The 16687-nt window shown below is 41.2% G+C and overlaps 1 protein-coding gene across 1 annotated transcript in view; it reads right to left on the bottom strand.

Annotated features, from left to right (window-relative positions):
* The window catches only part of LOC115822219 (plakophilin-4-like), a 66538-nt gene extending 51390 nt beyond the window's left edge, over window positions 1-15148 (bottom strand). Inside the window, exon 1 of the mRNA XM_030785944.1 lies at window positions 15008-15148. Within this exon, the coding sequence (XP_030641804.1) occupies window positions 15008-15062 (55 nt within the window). The 5' untranslated portion in view covers window positions 15063-15148. The remainder of the gene's footprint in view (window positions 1-15007) is intronic.
* Window positions 15149-16687: the final 1539 nt, after the last annotated feature.

The raw sequence follows: 16687 nt of genomic DNA, 5'->3' as shown, positions 1-16687 counted from the left end.
AGCGGAAGTCAGGAGTCTCCATGGCCACTACATATCACTTGAAAGAGTAACTGACTTCGCCCTAAACTCAGGAATGATGTGATAAAAACTTGGTTTTCAAACAGTTTTTACATCAGTGAGAAGCTAATCCTCCTGCACAGATTAAGATTTAATTTCGATATTAAAAAAAAAAAAAAGCAGCACTTTAAGATTAAAGATGAAACACGTTCTATAAACGCCAGTAAATGCTTACATCAGTAATACAGCCAGAGGACAAGCTAGCAGACAAACTGTGGGTTACTATGGCAACCCAACACACCAGGAGACATATGTAAAGCATGCATGTTATTCAGAAAACATTCCACAGCACAGACTACACTAACACTTCGCAGGGAAAACCAATCAGTTAACCTCACTATAAACAATTTCCATATATGGAGAGCGCTACTGTGCAAAATACAAAATTCATTCCTTTACCATTTTGGTACCATACCAACTCACAGGCAAAAACAATCACACACAAGAGAAGAGAAGATGTACAACGTTACAGGCTAACACAAATCTGTCTGTTCCGCTACACGTTAGAATTGTAACATGACATTCATCCAAGCAGCTGACTGGACTCTGTTAATAACCCGGCAGCTTAAAAAGGTCAAACCATCTTGACTCACGACTGAGGTGCCCCATGGCTGCCGTTGACCCTCTCCCTCTCTCTCTCCCTCTCCCTCTCTCTCCCCTCAGCAGGGCCACCAGCAACATTCTCCGACCTCAGAGCCACTCTGTGGAGGAGAGCCCTGGAAGAGACTGAAGCTGTCTGTCAGTCAGTTACTGGCCAGGCAGGTTCCACAAGGTGAGATCTGTGTCTCCCACTCAAACACAGAACTGAACAGGCGGTGGGGGTTGGGGGTTCTTCTAAGCTCAAAACAGACAACAGCTAGAAATAGAGGAGCTCTCCTGAAAAGATAAAGATCACCTCCTCCTCCCATGATGCGATGCCATCAGATGCATTTATTAAGCATCTCAGGGTAGTAATTAGCATTTAGCCCCAGGACAATTCCAGCAGTTTCAAAGAGGAGGATGAAGTCGTTTAAAGCAAAGAGAGGCTCCTATATAATTACGTGCATTCTTCTTTTCAGCGTGAAAGGTCTGGCCCGGTAGACAGTCCAACAGTGGTGCTCTAATTTCACAGATCTGTCCCACAGTTTTAAATCTCAACACCACAAAAAACAAACAAACAGACGTTACAGGCTGTGGTTTTGAGGTTTTTGGAGGGAAAGTGAACCCAGAGCCAACGGTATCGAGTAAATGTCACACACATGCCAGACACAACAGGAATGTTCTAGGCCAGCGAGCTAGCTGCCTGAGGCTTAAAACCTCCCACACACCTGCGCAAGGCCGTGCCCTCACCCTGACCAGCATGGCCATCTGGCCCTGCTCAAATCAGACAACACAATGACCACCATCAAAAGATCTCAGAGATGACCGCTAACCACTGCCCAGAGCTACTACTCATACAACCCCCCCCCCCAAAAGACACCACCCTCGAGGTGCTAATCTGGCCTTGAAATGGTCTTAGTCATTTTTAAAAAAAAAAAAAAAAATCAACCAGCATTCAAGTATCATTAAACCAGCCACCAACAACTGTACGGCTCAAACTCTCATTACAAAAAAAAAAAAAAGAATCTTATTTGCCAGTCATTGAAGCACTCCCTTGTTTCCAAGTCGGCAAAGAATGATTCACCATCGAACAGAATTCCTGCTGACCTCTGGCTTTCAGGCAGAGTTTGGCAGAATTTCAGTGGAGTGGTGAATTCTCAGCGGAGAAGCTGTTCTTTTGGCAGGCAGGCAGGCCGGCAGTGCTGGGTGTAGCCTGATGAATTTCACAGGGTGAAGATGATGCTACTGAATGGGAGAGATGTAAATGAGGCCAGGACAACCATAAAACAAGAATGCGAACTACCACAAGACAGCACCGCGGTCAGTTTCACTCAACGTCAAAACTAAAACTGACAAACTGACATGAGACTAAATCATGTAATGCTTTTGAAAATTTTGGCCAGAGACAGGCATAATGATGGAACTATAAGGTACATTCAAACATCTTGTGTGAACCGAGGCATAACCTGCCTGAAGTTATTAAAAAAACACAATTTTTCAGATAGAAATACTGAAAAAAAAAAATTCAAACCAGGACTTACAGCAAACTATTTTAATGTGAACTTAAGCTGGAAAAAGATCATTCCTAAACCTAATGAACCCATGTCCCGTCTTTAAGGAAACCAAAGAAAATTCAAATCCTGGCCCCATCTTTCTTCTCACAAACTGAAGCTAACCCCTGTGATCACCTGACAGTAGCGTCTCACTCTAGATTAAAGGGACTTTGAACGTGTCCAGGAAACCTGAGGACAGATGGGTGGACAACGGAATCAAGAAGAATGAGCTTAAGAACTTTGATTGACGTTCAAATTAACTAGGCCAAATTCAGTCAAAAGAAGGAACTTGAAGGGTGAACAAAAGAGAGCAGAGCAGGGGGGTGGAGGGGGGGGGGGGTGGGGCTGCTAGAAATAAGCACCATTTCTGTATTCTGTCCGGGTGACTCACAGCCAAAGTGCTGATGGTGAAGTCTTCAACCGTGGAGTTAAACAGGGTCAATTGGTAACATAAACAAAAAAAAAACCGAGAGATTCCCCTCTCCACGAAACATTTTATGACAGGTGATCAAAGAGCAGACAGAGTTTACACAGGAAAAACAATGCGCCTCAGTGGAATGGTTAGCTGGCAGCGTTAACAGAACGCTGACTGAGGTATTTGTGACAATTTGGCAACTGGCCAGGCAATCTTATGCTACAGACGCCATGGAAGTATTTTGTGAGGTTGGTAATCTACACGTTTTTCTGCCAAAGCAGTGAGGTTCTCACGTGAATGACACTGATTAACTTTCTAATCCTGTCTGTGGCGTCGGTTTTAAGTCCAGAGTGAGTAGGGCTGTCTAATACATTTGATATATGTGAAGCTAAGGGTAGCATTCAATTAACATTGGGTCATTTTCTTAAGCAAGCCTGACGTGAAAAATGCTATAGTTAACTCATGTATAAAAGCCAGTTAATTGATTGTGACCACACTCAGTGACCAAGAGAACAAGGTAGGCGGGAATGGGACGACATTTTAACATTTTAAAAGAAACCACAGCACTATCCCAGAGGACCCACAATGTGTAATTGCTTATTTCAAATTGCATATTGACTTTGCCATATAAAAGTTACGTTTGCAGTCATGACGCTTTTTTAGACTTCGCTGAACAAGGAGTCGATACTATATTTCAACCCTAATAAACAAACAGAAATAAATAAACAAATAAATAATTAGCTCTCCCGAGAGTTTCACTTTCACTAGAGGCCAAGAATTTGTCAAACACTGAACTTTCAAGGATGTGGACTCGAACCAAATCATTTCTGTAAAAGCAAAAAAGCTCTTTAAAAAAAAAAAAAGAAAAGAAAAAGCACATTTGAGAGAAAAGTACAGAGCGTTTTTCAGACAAACGCACATGCCTGAAAACTGCAGCAAAAAAAGCAAATCCCAATTAATTAGCCCAAGCTGGTCATTAACACGTAACAAAATGTCTGAAGCTCAAATGACCGAAACATTCCAAAACCGGAGCCTCAAACACTTTTCCACCTTTAGAAAACATGAAGATCCTATTGATAATAGAGAAGACATCTCTCAGAAATCTCTGAGACATATTTCAGAGACCGTGAGACCTAAACCTCACACTGGTGTCTAGGAGCAAAACCTCCGAAAAACACCAGTCGAAAAAAGGATGAACATGAAAGTAACAGAAGAAGGTTAATGTGGGTTTGCATCACACATGAAACCATCATTGGCAGCAGAACACAAAAAAAAGGCTACGATTACAATCTTGATTGTTTGACTTTTCGAAGGCAGCGTTACAGCTGAAAATGTTTGACTCTGTATTAGACACACCCTAAGGCTGTGGAATGTCTTCCAGCCAGAACCAAAGCATTAAAACAACAGCAGCACAAAGTGAGCCATTAGATTTGTGGAACTCCTCCACTATGATAAACCGACTTTCAACATATACACACATTTCACACACACACACACACACAAACACACACTCACATATACAGAGAGAGAGAAAAAAAACAGAACAAAACATAAAGCATACCCCTGGGCTAAAGTTCCTGAGTTTGAAGAGAAAGAGAGAGAGAGGTAGAGTGTGTGTATCTTTTCCCTCTGTTCAGGATCACTGAAGGTGGATGAGTGAGACAGAATCTCTTAGAAGTAGTGCCCACACCTTGAACTGTACCATATACAAAAAATGTTGTAATATCAAAAGGGTGCGCTCATGGCTAGACCTCCGTCTGAGCCGGGCAGGGCTGGACTTGGCACAGAGAGAGGAGAGGAAGTTCAGTCATGAACTACATACAGGAGTGCACCGGTCCACAGACACACCTTAACCTATCTGGCCCTCAATCACATTTACATCACTCAAACTTTATGATATAGTAAAAAAAAAAACAGAAGAGTGTATGGGCTTGTCTGTGTGTTCTTTCTTCAGGACTGAGATCTTTCTCTCGCTCACTCTCTCTCTCTCTCTCTCTCTCTGTCATTGCATGGAGCAAGGGAACGTCGGCTAGTTCAAATCATCGTCTACAGTCGCAAGTTATGACAGAGCATAACCACAGATTATTTCCTCAAATGACTACAAGCCTCCCACAAAATCAGGGTGGAGACCGTGTTTAAGAGCAAACACCAAAATGGCCTTCACGTCAAATGGAAAATGAAATTCCAAGACCTTCTTTTGAAACTCATTCCCATCAGTTCAAATCTCTGTTCATGTAGAACTGAGGTGTGTTGACAGCATGAAAGAACCAATAATAATAATAAGAAAATACTTGCAAGATTTAAAGTTCTGGATTCTTATCTGTAGAGTCCAATAAAAAAAAAATACTCTCTTCAGATTTAGGACTCTCTTGGTCTGTGGTGATAAATAAATGTTACTATAAATTTATCATTCACTTAAATCCCTGTTTCTTTTTTCATGTCTTAGGTGACCCACTTCACAACACACTTCTAATCTAATCCATCCTTACCATGCTTGACTCAACCTGCCTACTCGTCACTAAACCCTTGATTAAAACCCTGCATGTCGGTGCTAGAGGAGAAACGTACAAAGTGCACGTACGACTAAGATTAAGAAACGTGGATCTAAACCACAGAATGACTCAAAACGACGTCATCCATGGAACTACATTTGAGTTGGAGATGAGTTCTGTCTGTGTCATATCTTCAATTTCCCAACATATCAGCAGCTTATCACACTTCAATATGTTCACGTTCGGGAAGGCGTTTTTTTTCTCTGGCAGCGCCGCAAACCCGAGAGCTGAATCCATCAGAATCCGCGCATATTTGACCGAAATCAAATATGACATTAAGTGAATTTGCATGACAATTGGACCGATATTGACCGTGTTCTCGGCTCCACGATGCAGCTGTGTGCAATGACTTACGGGTCAGCATTCGTCTCCGGCTGCCGTCGCCGCTCGGTACTGCCCAGACTGATTACGGAGAGAAGATGAACTGTCTTCTGCTCAATGATCAATCAAAGGCATAAGACCGGTATTAGCTTAACTTAGCAGACTGTCCGTTTCATCAATAAAACAAACATGTGGATTCATTACACTGGATTTAGAGATGGTAGGGAAGGGAGGGGGGACACAGCTAAAACAATATTTGTCTCACACATCCATTGCACTATTCATATTAAATTTGCGTGCGCGCGTGTGTGTGTTTGTGTGTATGTTTGTGTGTCGTGAAGGGTCAGTAAGTGTGTACATCACCAGACTACAATCATACAACGGTGTTGGCTTGACTGCAGAAGCCCAGGCAAAACCTACGGAATGAGAGGGAACGGCATATGCCGCAAACGCGGAGCAGACACGAGTCCTGGGCAGACATATGCTCACACAAGAGCTGTGAGCCTTCGGACGGCTGCCTACTATTTTCTCTCTCCAACAACAAACGCCTGATCATGACAAACCCTAAACATCTTAGACCAGAGATCTTCAACGTTTTCCAGGCCAAGTTGTGGCCTAAAATTGTGTTGCTTATTAAAACGGGCCAACAATAATGTGTAGGGCGGCCTATAGTACCATGTAATAAAGTACTTTGTAATGGTGTATACAATGCTAAGACGTTAAAATAATAATTATTTACAGATTCATATACTGTATTTACAGACCATAGTTTTCTGTAATTCTTTTTTTTTTTGCTTAGGAAAATCAAGAATACACAATTCTGGCCAACATGTACAGAAGTGAGGTGAATACGTGGAAGATGAAAAAGATTTATCTTTGCTTATTATACGTTGTATTTATGTTAACATATATTGTCTGACATATTTTAATTTTTGGAAGAAAAAAAAGTTTGGGATCAAATAATTTGGCAACCCACTGCAGTAACTCTGAGGACCCCCTAGGGGGTCGCGGACCCCCTCTTGAGGATCTCTGTCTTTAGTGGTGGGGGGGTGGGGTCTTCTGGAATAACCATCTCCAGTGATCCTGACTACTCAGTCACATTTGCTTAAATCAAAGGGAAAATCACAAATCCAAAATGGGGTATGGCAAGATCCTGCTCCAGTAACGACTCCTCAAACCGTAAAACCAAGGACAGGCCTTCAGAAAAAGTCATATGTTCCACCAGCTTACCCAAAAAACATTGCTAATATTACACTTTACAATGCTACCACCAAAAGTAACAGGTATATTTAATGCATGCTCTTACTTTTAAGTCTTATGGAAGATAGAAATCATTTGTTGCTCTGAAAATTGAAAATGAACATACTCCAAAACCATAACAGATGGTGATTACTGTAAAGTTCTCACGGAACACATCATACCAGAGTCCACTGAGTTTTAATGAGCCAGCTCAGCTAAAATCTGTTTAACCTTCAGGAAGAACAAGCCGTGACCTTTCAACTAATAACACAAATACATTTTCTCTTTCTTCCCACTCTTCAGACATACAAAGGCTATTGATCTCAATTTTGCAGTAAATAGTTTGAACTTTCAATACCAAAGCAAAGGAAAAGGCAGATGAAGATCTATGTGAACCACACTGTCACAGGAAGTGTGTGTGTGTGTGTGTGTGTGTGTGTCTGTCTTACAAGAGCAAATGAACGAAGAACAGATAGATAACAAGGGAGAAGGGAGATCACAGATCGAGTCCAACAGTGACCTACATGTAGTCTGCTATTGACTGTGCTACAATAAGTCTCTTCGCAGTGATTTTTCATGCAGTTTTTGAGGTAAAATAATGCAAAATCAAACACTGGGGATAGAATGAGTAACATCATCAACATGATGTAAGCAATGCAGAGCTAAGGTGAGGATGCAGCAACATTAAAAAAGTGCCTACAGGGAGAGAGGGAGGGAGAGAGAGAGAAGGGACGGTAGGATTCTAATGTGCCATTTGTAAAGACAGTGCTTATTAAATACTCATAGTTTTTGAGAGAGGGTCTAGAGGTCACACAGAGACGCTCTACGCTCCATTTAAATAAGAGGGTTTTGTAGAGAAAAGTGTGAGAGGAATAAAAGGATTTTAATAACTACTTCAGCACTGATGAGAGAGGTACATTTTCCCTATAAACATGGGTCTGGGCAAACACTATCTGACCTTAACCTTTAGCTACCACTAAGAGACACACAGATCGCTGGTGTTCCCATTGTGTTCAGCTGGACAACCATTGCCACTGTTGGACTGGGTTCAACCAAATGGCGACAGTGAATACTTAGCACATTGCGAGTGTTAAAAAAAACATTAGGTCATAACCTTGGTTTCACCGTTGTTTTTCTTTAAGGTCATTCATATGCCTATTGCTCTATGGGCCAGATAACAGACACTACTGCAGGTGGTCTAAAACTATTTTCACAGTCTTTTCCTCAATGTATTAAGTGATTCAACAATTCTTTTTTTCTTAGCCTTTTGTCGCACTCTGCTCGATTTATATCTTACGGAACACCTGTTCGGTGCCTGAACACAGCTGCCATTTGGATGTTAAACAACAACAAAAGAGAGTTTTAGACATAAAAATATCATAATTTCACAAATACATCTTATACACCAGTACACATAGCACAGATTGCTCTATAGAGCAAAAAAGGCCTCTCCAGGACAAAAAACCCCCCAAAATATTATGGACTTGTTCTCATAGAAGAACGTTCACTATATCAAATTTACTGAGCATCATAGACTGCAGGTAATCTGGCAACCCTGGATCACCCCCCCCCCCCCCCCCTTCGTTTGAATTGTAGCCGCTGCGTCCTACATAAACAAATGTGCTGTCACAGTGAATCAGTTCTTTCTTCACTGCAGTGGATGCTGTCATCGCTGACCTTAACCTCCAGCTGACAACGGGAGATATCAGTAAATTTGAATTATACCCAACAGGTACCACGTTGGTCGGCTATGAATATCTACCCGAGTCAGTGTCTTTTAGCTGGAATTTAAGGCGTCTTATTGCGCAAATGCACTCTTGAGTTTGAGTAAGCACAGTTGAAAGTTTAAAAGGTCTGACCGAAAGTCACGATGCTAGCAAACAACCACTGATTCATATAGAGAGGAATTTGCGAGGAGTGGATTCGACTGGACGGAGAGTTGAAGAAACTTCTGCATGACATCACCCGCACCACAATTAGCCCGACAGATCAGGCTTACGCTAAAGTATGCATTGCTACGGCTCATGAAAATAAATGAAACGTAAACAAAATGTGGCACTACATCCAACTGAGAGGGACCAATGCACATGTAGCCAAGTGGAAAAGAAAGAAATTAGTTTTTGATGAAAATGGCAACAGGCCAATCCCTAGCTTTCACACTTATTCAGCAACGACATAGGTAATGGGGGGCCGAGGAGGGGTAGAGGGTGAGGGCGTCAGTAAACAAACAGCCACGCACAAGTTATTGCAAGTCTAAAGGTTTTCTACCACATTTGGAGAACAATTCCAGAAGACAGTGAGTGTGTGTTTATAGCCTGTATATATGTACACACACACACACACACACACAGGAACCTCCATGGATCCTACAAAGGGGGAAAAAAACCCATCTTCTAAGTAGTGATGGGGTATGGGAAAGGTCCACAGGATCTATGAGAACATTAATTGAAAAATAAATCTCAGTCCAACAGCCCGAGAAAAATAAATTTCCTCATGAGATCTCAGTCATGATTCACTGGGAAAGCGAAAGACTTTATAGGGCCAAGAATGGGATGTGTGGGTTTTATCCGAGACACGGACGATGATTTGTGTCTGTAAGGTGTTGCACAGCACCGCAAGTACTGTCACCTTCGTTCCTGGGGTCCTGGGATTTTGGAGTCAAGCACATGTCCTCTACCACATTAAAAAAAAATAACGACATCAAATTAAATCGTAAAAGAGCGTGACATGACAAAATCGATCTTGTGGGAAGGCCAAATACAACGATGTAAACAAAGATGACATCGATGACGACTTTAGTTGCGTTTTCGGAAGGCAAGCTGAAACAGAATGAGCAAATGGACCTACAGCATTTCATAGATATTCCAGATATTGCCACGTCCTTTTTAAGGTGAATACATTTTGTCCTTAGATTAACAACTGATTGGAAGAAAACTGTAGCGGAAACTTTGTCTGAATCCAAATAAATGAGATTTCCTTGTATATGCGGTTGAACTTCAGCTCGCGAAAATGCAGATATGAGCACTTTGACTTGCCAGCAACCCAGTCACATTTAGAGCGGGGGTGGTTAAAACGAGCATAGTTTGACATCACATAGAGCTGTTAGCATAGCAGCCATGGTTGAGTTTATACTCTGCTAAATGTCAGCTCTCAGGACAACGCAGGGAGAGTAAATTATAGGTTATGCAAGGACTCTTTCCACGGTCTGAGCATTTTACCCTCCCCCGTTCCTCATAATTTGGAGTTAAAGTTGTCCAATGATATGAACATACCAACGCTAATTCTTTCAATAGATGCAATAGGTGAACTCTTGCTTCCGTAAGGTTACCCCTACCCGCTCAATTTAAGGACAAATAAATTTAGCCAATGCTTCATTTAGCGAAATAAAGCATTCTGTCCATTGATCTTCCTTGTCATTCCATATTTTGTGACGTAATAAGAGTTGGAAAAATAACCATAACCCTGCATACCATGAGGGCCTTTCTTTGAAGCTTATGAGTCTGAAACATTCAAGAAGATGTCACTGCCAGTATGTCATGCGTATCTTTGGCTTCTGTTTTTAGACTTGTACCTGCATAGTCGTGACTTAATCACACGGGCCACGAAGAATGTGGAAGAGCGAAGTAGCGCACATGCCGCCACTATATCTGGCAACTGTACAAACGCATCCAAGTGTTTGTCATAAACCGCGCAATGCTGTTTACATGTCAATTTTTGCTGCATGCATACATCGATTAGCATACAATTTCATACACAAAAGGTCAGTATTAATTACTTCGATAATACTGTTTTATTCGTGAGATTCAGAAACTTGAGAGATTCAGAAAAGAGATTCGAACGGACACAAAACTAGAGGTTAAACAAAAGTAATTTAATGGAATGAATCACAATTTTCAGTACACTGAATCTCGTAGCATCGCTCAGAATGACAAGCAAGAAGCCACAGGCGAAGTTCTCTTGCTTACCGTAATATGACATTAGCCTTAGCATTTGTCCATTCATCGTGTATTGTCATGGCCTTTTATGTCATATTGTCCAGCGCGCACTGACAGCGGCGGGGTTCTCCGGAGGCTTTTGGTGTTACCCACGCACTCAGCGGGCAGACAGCCTGTCCCCTCCGGTCCTTCTCCTCTACTGGGGTAACCAGAGCCAGGCCACTGACGGTGGTAATTTAACATAACTAAAATATTTAGCAAGTTGCCGTGCATACCAGTTTCGGATTTACATGTAGCTAAGTAACTGTATCATTGATACTTCTATGAAGGAATTTTATCAAGATAAACAAAAAAATAATTCTCCTTGGTGTTCACACGCCAATAGACTACAGTGTGGTTGTCGAATTCAGACTCTGCACGCCAGCCCTGTGCAGACCAAACTCTTTTGTGTGTGTAATCTCCCTGAACGCTGACGGGTTTTGTGTTATTTGTTATCTTCTGGTAATCTGGCCCAACAGTACTTCCGAATCTGAGGCCTTCGCAGACATTTCTCTACCTTTCCTTCTCATCAGCAATGACCGGAAGACAGCGGTATTTAACTCAAAATGTCATGCTCTCACCTCACAGTCACAAACAGACTACACAAGCACTAAACGTTTATGGTTAACGTGACAGGTTATTTAATTACGACGCTGTAAAACTGTCATTACTGCGCCTTTAAACTGTCCTTGAATAATAGAAACTACATGCGATTACGTGGCTGAAATGTGAGTATGCCTGCTACAAAAATAGACTTGGGGTTACCAGGGGTTGGTAAGACACATCAGTGTCATAATCTCTGAAATGCTGCAATGAAAGAAAAAAAAAATTAAAAACTGAGGCCTACATGGTTTCTCCACTGTCAAAGCAAAATCCTTGTTTTTACTCCATATGTTCAAATCCCTTCCCACAAACCTCTCTGAATGATAAATTAGGGATATATTACACATCCTCAGTGGAATGTCTGTTCTCCACAACTAGTGGTTGCCCTCACAGAGCAGACTAGTTCTCCTCAGACCAAACTCTTCAAATGTGGGATGGAAAAGAGGAGAATGGACTGTTGAAATGACACGGAGAGAGAGAGAGAGAGAGAGAGAGAGAGAGCGAGCGAGAGAAGAGAGGGAGAAGAAGGATAGTAAAAAACAAAAAAACATCTGGACTTCAGAACTTTTTTTTTAATATAAATTGCCTCAATCGGGTCGTGAGAAATACAGCATTCATCCACTACAACTAGTTGTTTTTTGTTTTGTTTTTTAAACATTAGCTTATTTTGAAGTTCATTAACACCTGGTAACACAGGCACAATATTTATCACTGCAAAATCCTAGTCTAGCACTTGACCTTTTAATCTCATTTCTCTAAACCTGCTGATCTGGAGCCCTGAGCAAGAATGAGTGCCCGAAGAGATCATTTAGAAATGGCCTCTTCACATGCAGTTTCATTATGTCAAAGGCACCAACCCCTTCCACCATCTTCACATAATCATATGTAAAACAATAGCAGATTTTTTTCTTTTACACCTTATATATACATACGTTATTCATATGACTTGCACAGCAAAAAAGGAAAATAGGTGGAAGTTTACAGTAAATGACTTCAACGACAGACAGAAAGACTCAGAGACAGTCCAAATCAGCATTGGGACGGAAGGGCGTCCTAAAAACCGCTGAGCTTTTCATCTGTTGTCAGTCCCTGTGTAATCTGTCCAGACAACAACATCAGTTTACAAAAAGACAAGATAAATACATACTGCTTATCTGTGGACAGCACACCCTTTAGAGGACAACACAATGTAAAATGAATCCTATTCAGTCAAATTCTTGTGTAAGCTCCAGTGTCTCCTTTCACTGAGTTGAGATTTACTGTTCTCTTCAACTGGGGCTCAACAATATGGAAGTGTACAAAAAAAAAAAAAGGAAACGTCTTTAGAAACTAAAACTTCAGAAATTATTTTTCTGTATTAAACCGTTTTTGTGCTGTTCTTTTCTGTAACAGTGCTCCATGACAAGTGTTAAATACTGCCTAATTAACTGAACTGCACAGATTTCAGCTGTAGGGGGGGTGGGTGGGAATTGCTTTGGGTAATAGCTATCACGAGGAGAATCCTTACTGCCCTCTGCATACCCTGCTGAGAGAAAGAGAAAGAGAGAGAGAGGGAGAGAGAAAAATGGACAAGGATTGACCTCTTTGGAGGCCATCAATAGCAGAATAAAGTTCCATAACCAGACTCAACTTACTAAACCATTTTTTTTCTGTTCATTTACTTTATTCACGGTAAAAACTGACAAAATTTCTATCAGCCAGTCCGCTTCCCACAACGCTCTTTGAAATGTAAGTCATGTACTAAGATGCATCTTAAGGTACTTCCTGATTATCATGCAAATTGTGTAATCATTAATTACCATTAGGATTCTCTACAGTGCAGCCAATTCAACCTATGAGAGTAATATGTTTGAGCATATACTGACACTGGTGATGCAGATGTTCAGGGGAAAATCACTAAAGCTTAGGTTGGTTTGGTAAAGCTCTGTAATGCCTTCGGCTCAGACTCACTGTCTGTCTATATTGGAGCTTGCTCAGAAACAATAAGGAGGAGTTCTGTTTGGCAAACCCCCCCCCCCCCCCCAAAAACCAAAAAACCAACTCCTATAGCTTTCACTCTAATAGCCCAAGTAGTTAAACAAGAACTGAATTTGACAAGTGCTTAATAAGTAAATACATTTATGACATCAACTTATCGGCAATGCACATATTCTGGAAGATTTTTTCCAGAGGACCAGAAAAAAAAAAAAAAAACTGGAACACCGCAGTGCCACTGTGAATGCAGCAAAACTTCCATATCAGGCCCCTCAAGGGTAGTTGAAATGGCAACATGTCTAATTTTCTACATCAGACAGTGGTCTCTGGACTTCTTTTTGATATTGCAAATTCAAAAATATCAGACACAGAGTGAAACGTCTTGATGACAAAGACTGCCAAGGAGATCTTGCTCTTGTAACACTGCACGTTTGTCAGTGGGATAAGAATTCAAGCAGAAGTGGACTGCGCTAACCTAGTGATAGGACATCTGAATAAACGAATGAGAGAAACCTTGTGTATCTAGTTTCGCTGATATGTCACGTGGACGCATGTGGGTTAATTTCATTAAAGGTATGAAAAGAAATCACTGACTGTGAGCTGATGCATTTCCAGGTGAAATATGGAAAAAGCCAACTGTGGTCAAAGAGATAAAGCCCTGTTTCTCCATTAGTAAAGGCGCTGAAAGTAACTATGTTAATCCTCCAACGTCTCAGTCCTTCAACGACACGCCTTGCACTTCACAATCAATTGCTACTCAGTCTGTTCAAACACACGCGCTGCCTTTATTTCCGTGGATTTAGGTTGTGCAAACCCCGAAAGGACAGCAAGAAGTAAAATTAGGTCGAAAAGGAGACAAAAATGAACGCGTGGAATAGATAACTCAAAAACTGCTAAACGATATCCCATTAAATATCGGTTAAATCAGCATTCAGTGTAGGGACGAAGCTAATGCAGTGTATTTCCAAAACGAAACGCATATTTTGCTTCCGAGATGACGCTAATTTGGCTCTAGGTTGGTTATATTGAAAGCACCAATACTCGAAGTACTGTGCAGTGCTCCTTCTACACATTCTTGTTTAGTTGGGCGCTTTATTAAAAAAACTGAGCAACTAATTAAAACGGTTCCTGTGCAACAGTACTAACTAAAATCACTAGACCCACACTCTAAAATAAGTAGCTAGTCTTCCATAAACATGAGAGAAATCGAATGTGGTATATAGGAAAGACGCATAAAACTCCGCCCATCAACGACCTCGCATTCCCGGCATTCCAGGACAGTACTCACCTGCCTAGTTATTTGCACCGAGGCTCTAGGCTGCGTTTCGATCACTGTTCTTCAAGGACATGTCTAATTCAAACAATGGCTCAAACACACAGTAGTCCAATCAGAAGAAGTGACTGCCTAACTACCCCTCCGAGAATTCGGGGGAGGGAGGAAAGAATAGAGACAAACTAAGCGAAATAGTTCTTTAGGATCCAATAAAGGTGTTGCCAAGTCAGCTAAAACGGTCACAAGAATGAGATTAAGTGAGAATTAGGACCATCTCTCGTCATGCACGCAGTATCGCCGACTCAAAAATGAGAGCAAGGGACGTGAAATAACAATTGTTTCGCTGGTTTGATTTTGTCGTAGAAAACTGCACACATAAACGTGGCCACTTCAGGTCAGGCTGCATAACGTTAGATGTATGAAGGAAGCCAAAATGAACAGGTTTAGAAACTTAAACGATTCCGTACCTTGTGGAGGACTGTTGCGGTCGTTGTGTTGAACTGCTGAACCCCATCGGAACATACAAACTCATCGGGATACAGCTAGTATTAGTGGGACCCCAGGTTTAGCTCCGAGCTTCGAGAACACAGTTCGCGCAAACTCGTCTCCATAGTCCAGAACAAGATTTCCACCCGCTCCAACTCCGAAGCAATTCGAGTGTGCATGACGTAAGCTCAATGTAGGGTTTGAACAACACAATCCATTGGATTCGGGATAGGAGAGATGTCGTTTGATTGGACAGTCCCATTGTTGAATGGACCAATGGTAAAAAAGACAATAGTTACCTTGGTTACATTTGTCAACCAACTGTTTTTGCGTCCGAGCAGTAAAGAGAAGTACAAGGTAATGCAGACGTTTTGACTATAGCAAAGAGCGACATTGTAGAATATCTAAAGTTTCTTGGAAATGACGAATTTACTTTGACTTTACTCCTTATCATATATTCACGCAACCGTTATTTTCATCAGGAGTGCTCGATAACTATCAAAAGAATTTTGTGTGTGTTACTACTAGGTCGAAAAAAAGAAAAAGAATCGGTTGTATCTGACAGTTAGTCAGCAGCAGTTACAAAGTTACCCTTTCGAACATCAGAGTCTGATTACAGACGTAATATGTAAAGTGTAGCTATTGCGTGTTTATTTTTGTGTCACAGGAAACATCAGATATGTTCATATTCGAAATGAGACATCATCACTTTTGAGACCTTGAATTACCCCTGTTCCCTGTGTTGGCAAGACGTAGTGATTCACTTGAACTGCTTTAATTGTTTTAGCGTATATCGGATGCGGTGAGTCGACTCGATGTGCTGACCTATATCCATATAACCTACAGGGTAAGGAAATGTATGCACACCATTAACGTAGCGCTAGAATGCAGTTCCATTTGGAACTGGTCTGCCTTCAGCCGTTTCATCTAAAAGTAAAATTTAATTCAAAGTTAGCAGACAGAAGAATGATAGATTTTGTAGGCTAGATTTTTTGTCAGGATCAGTATTCAAAGTGGGAACTATATGGAAGTTAAGATAAGATCATGTATAATACGTTCCATCCCACGAGCTGGAACACAGAAAAAAGCGTCTAAGCCTTCTTTGTACTCTATATTTCAGTTCGATTTCTTTCATGAATGCATGGTAGTGTATCTGAGTTGTATACAATGTTTAGGTGTGCCTGAAATTACCGTCACAATTTTACATACGACGTTTTTACAGTCAAGTCTGAATGTATTAGGGAGTGGGACACCTCTGAGAGGAATCCACCATGTAGAACTAATGGCTCTACAGGTCCCCGGAGTCCCCTCTAAACTAAGAGACGTCTATTGCCATGAGCTGTTGCAAAAGAAACTAGCAAATTTTAGAGGGAGCTCTAAGCATACGGATATGTGTTACTCTGTGTGATTCGGTACCTAGTGATAGATATGCAGTATTGTCATAGCGTGCTTTAGCAATCAGCGTACCTTGTGGTTATACTGTTACCCCCTAAGCTGAAAGCTGCATAAAATTCTGTCAATGCACATTTTTAACTGTCTGAATGAAGAAAAATATTATTACACATAGAGGGAATGAAAACCTACATGCTCTTTCAGGCGAAGATGTGGAAAGAGGGAGCAAAATAGCAATTACCTCAAGATACAAATGGCATTTGTGTCAA

Source organism: Chanos chanos, chromosome 10 (genome assembly GCF_902362185.1).
Source record: "Chanos chanos chromosome 10, fChaCha1.1, whole genome shotgun sequence".
In the NCBI taxonomy this organism is placed as follows: Eukaryota; Metazoa; Chordata; class Actinopteri; order Gonorynchiformes; family Chanidae; genus Chanos; species Chanos chanos.
This window is presented reverse-complemented; position numbering and strand designations above follow the sequence as displayed.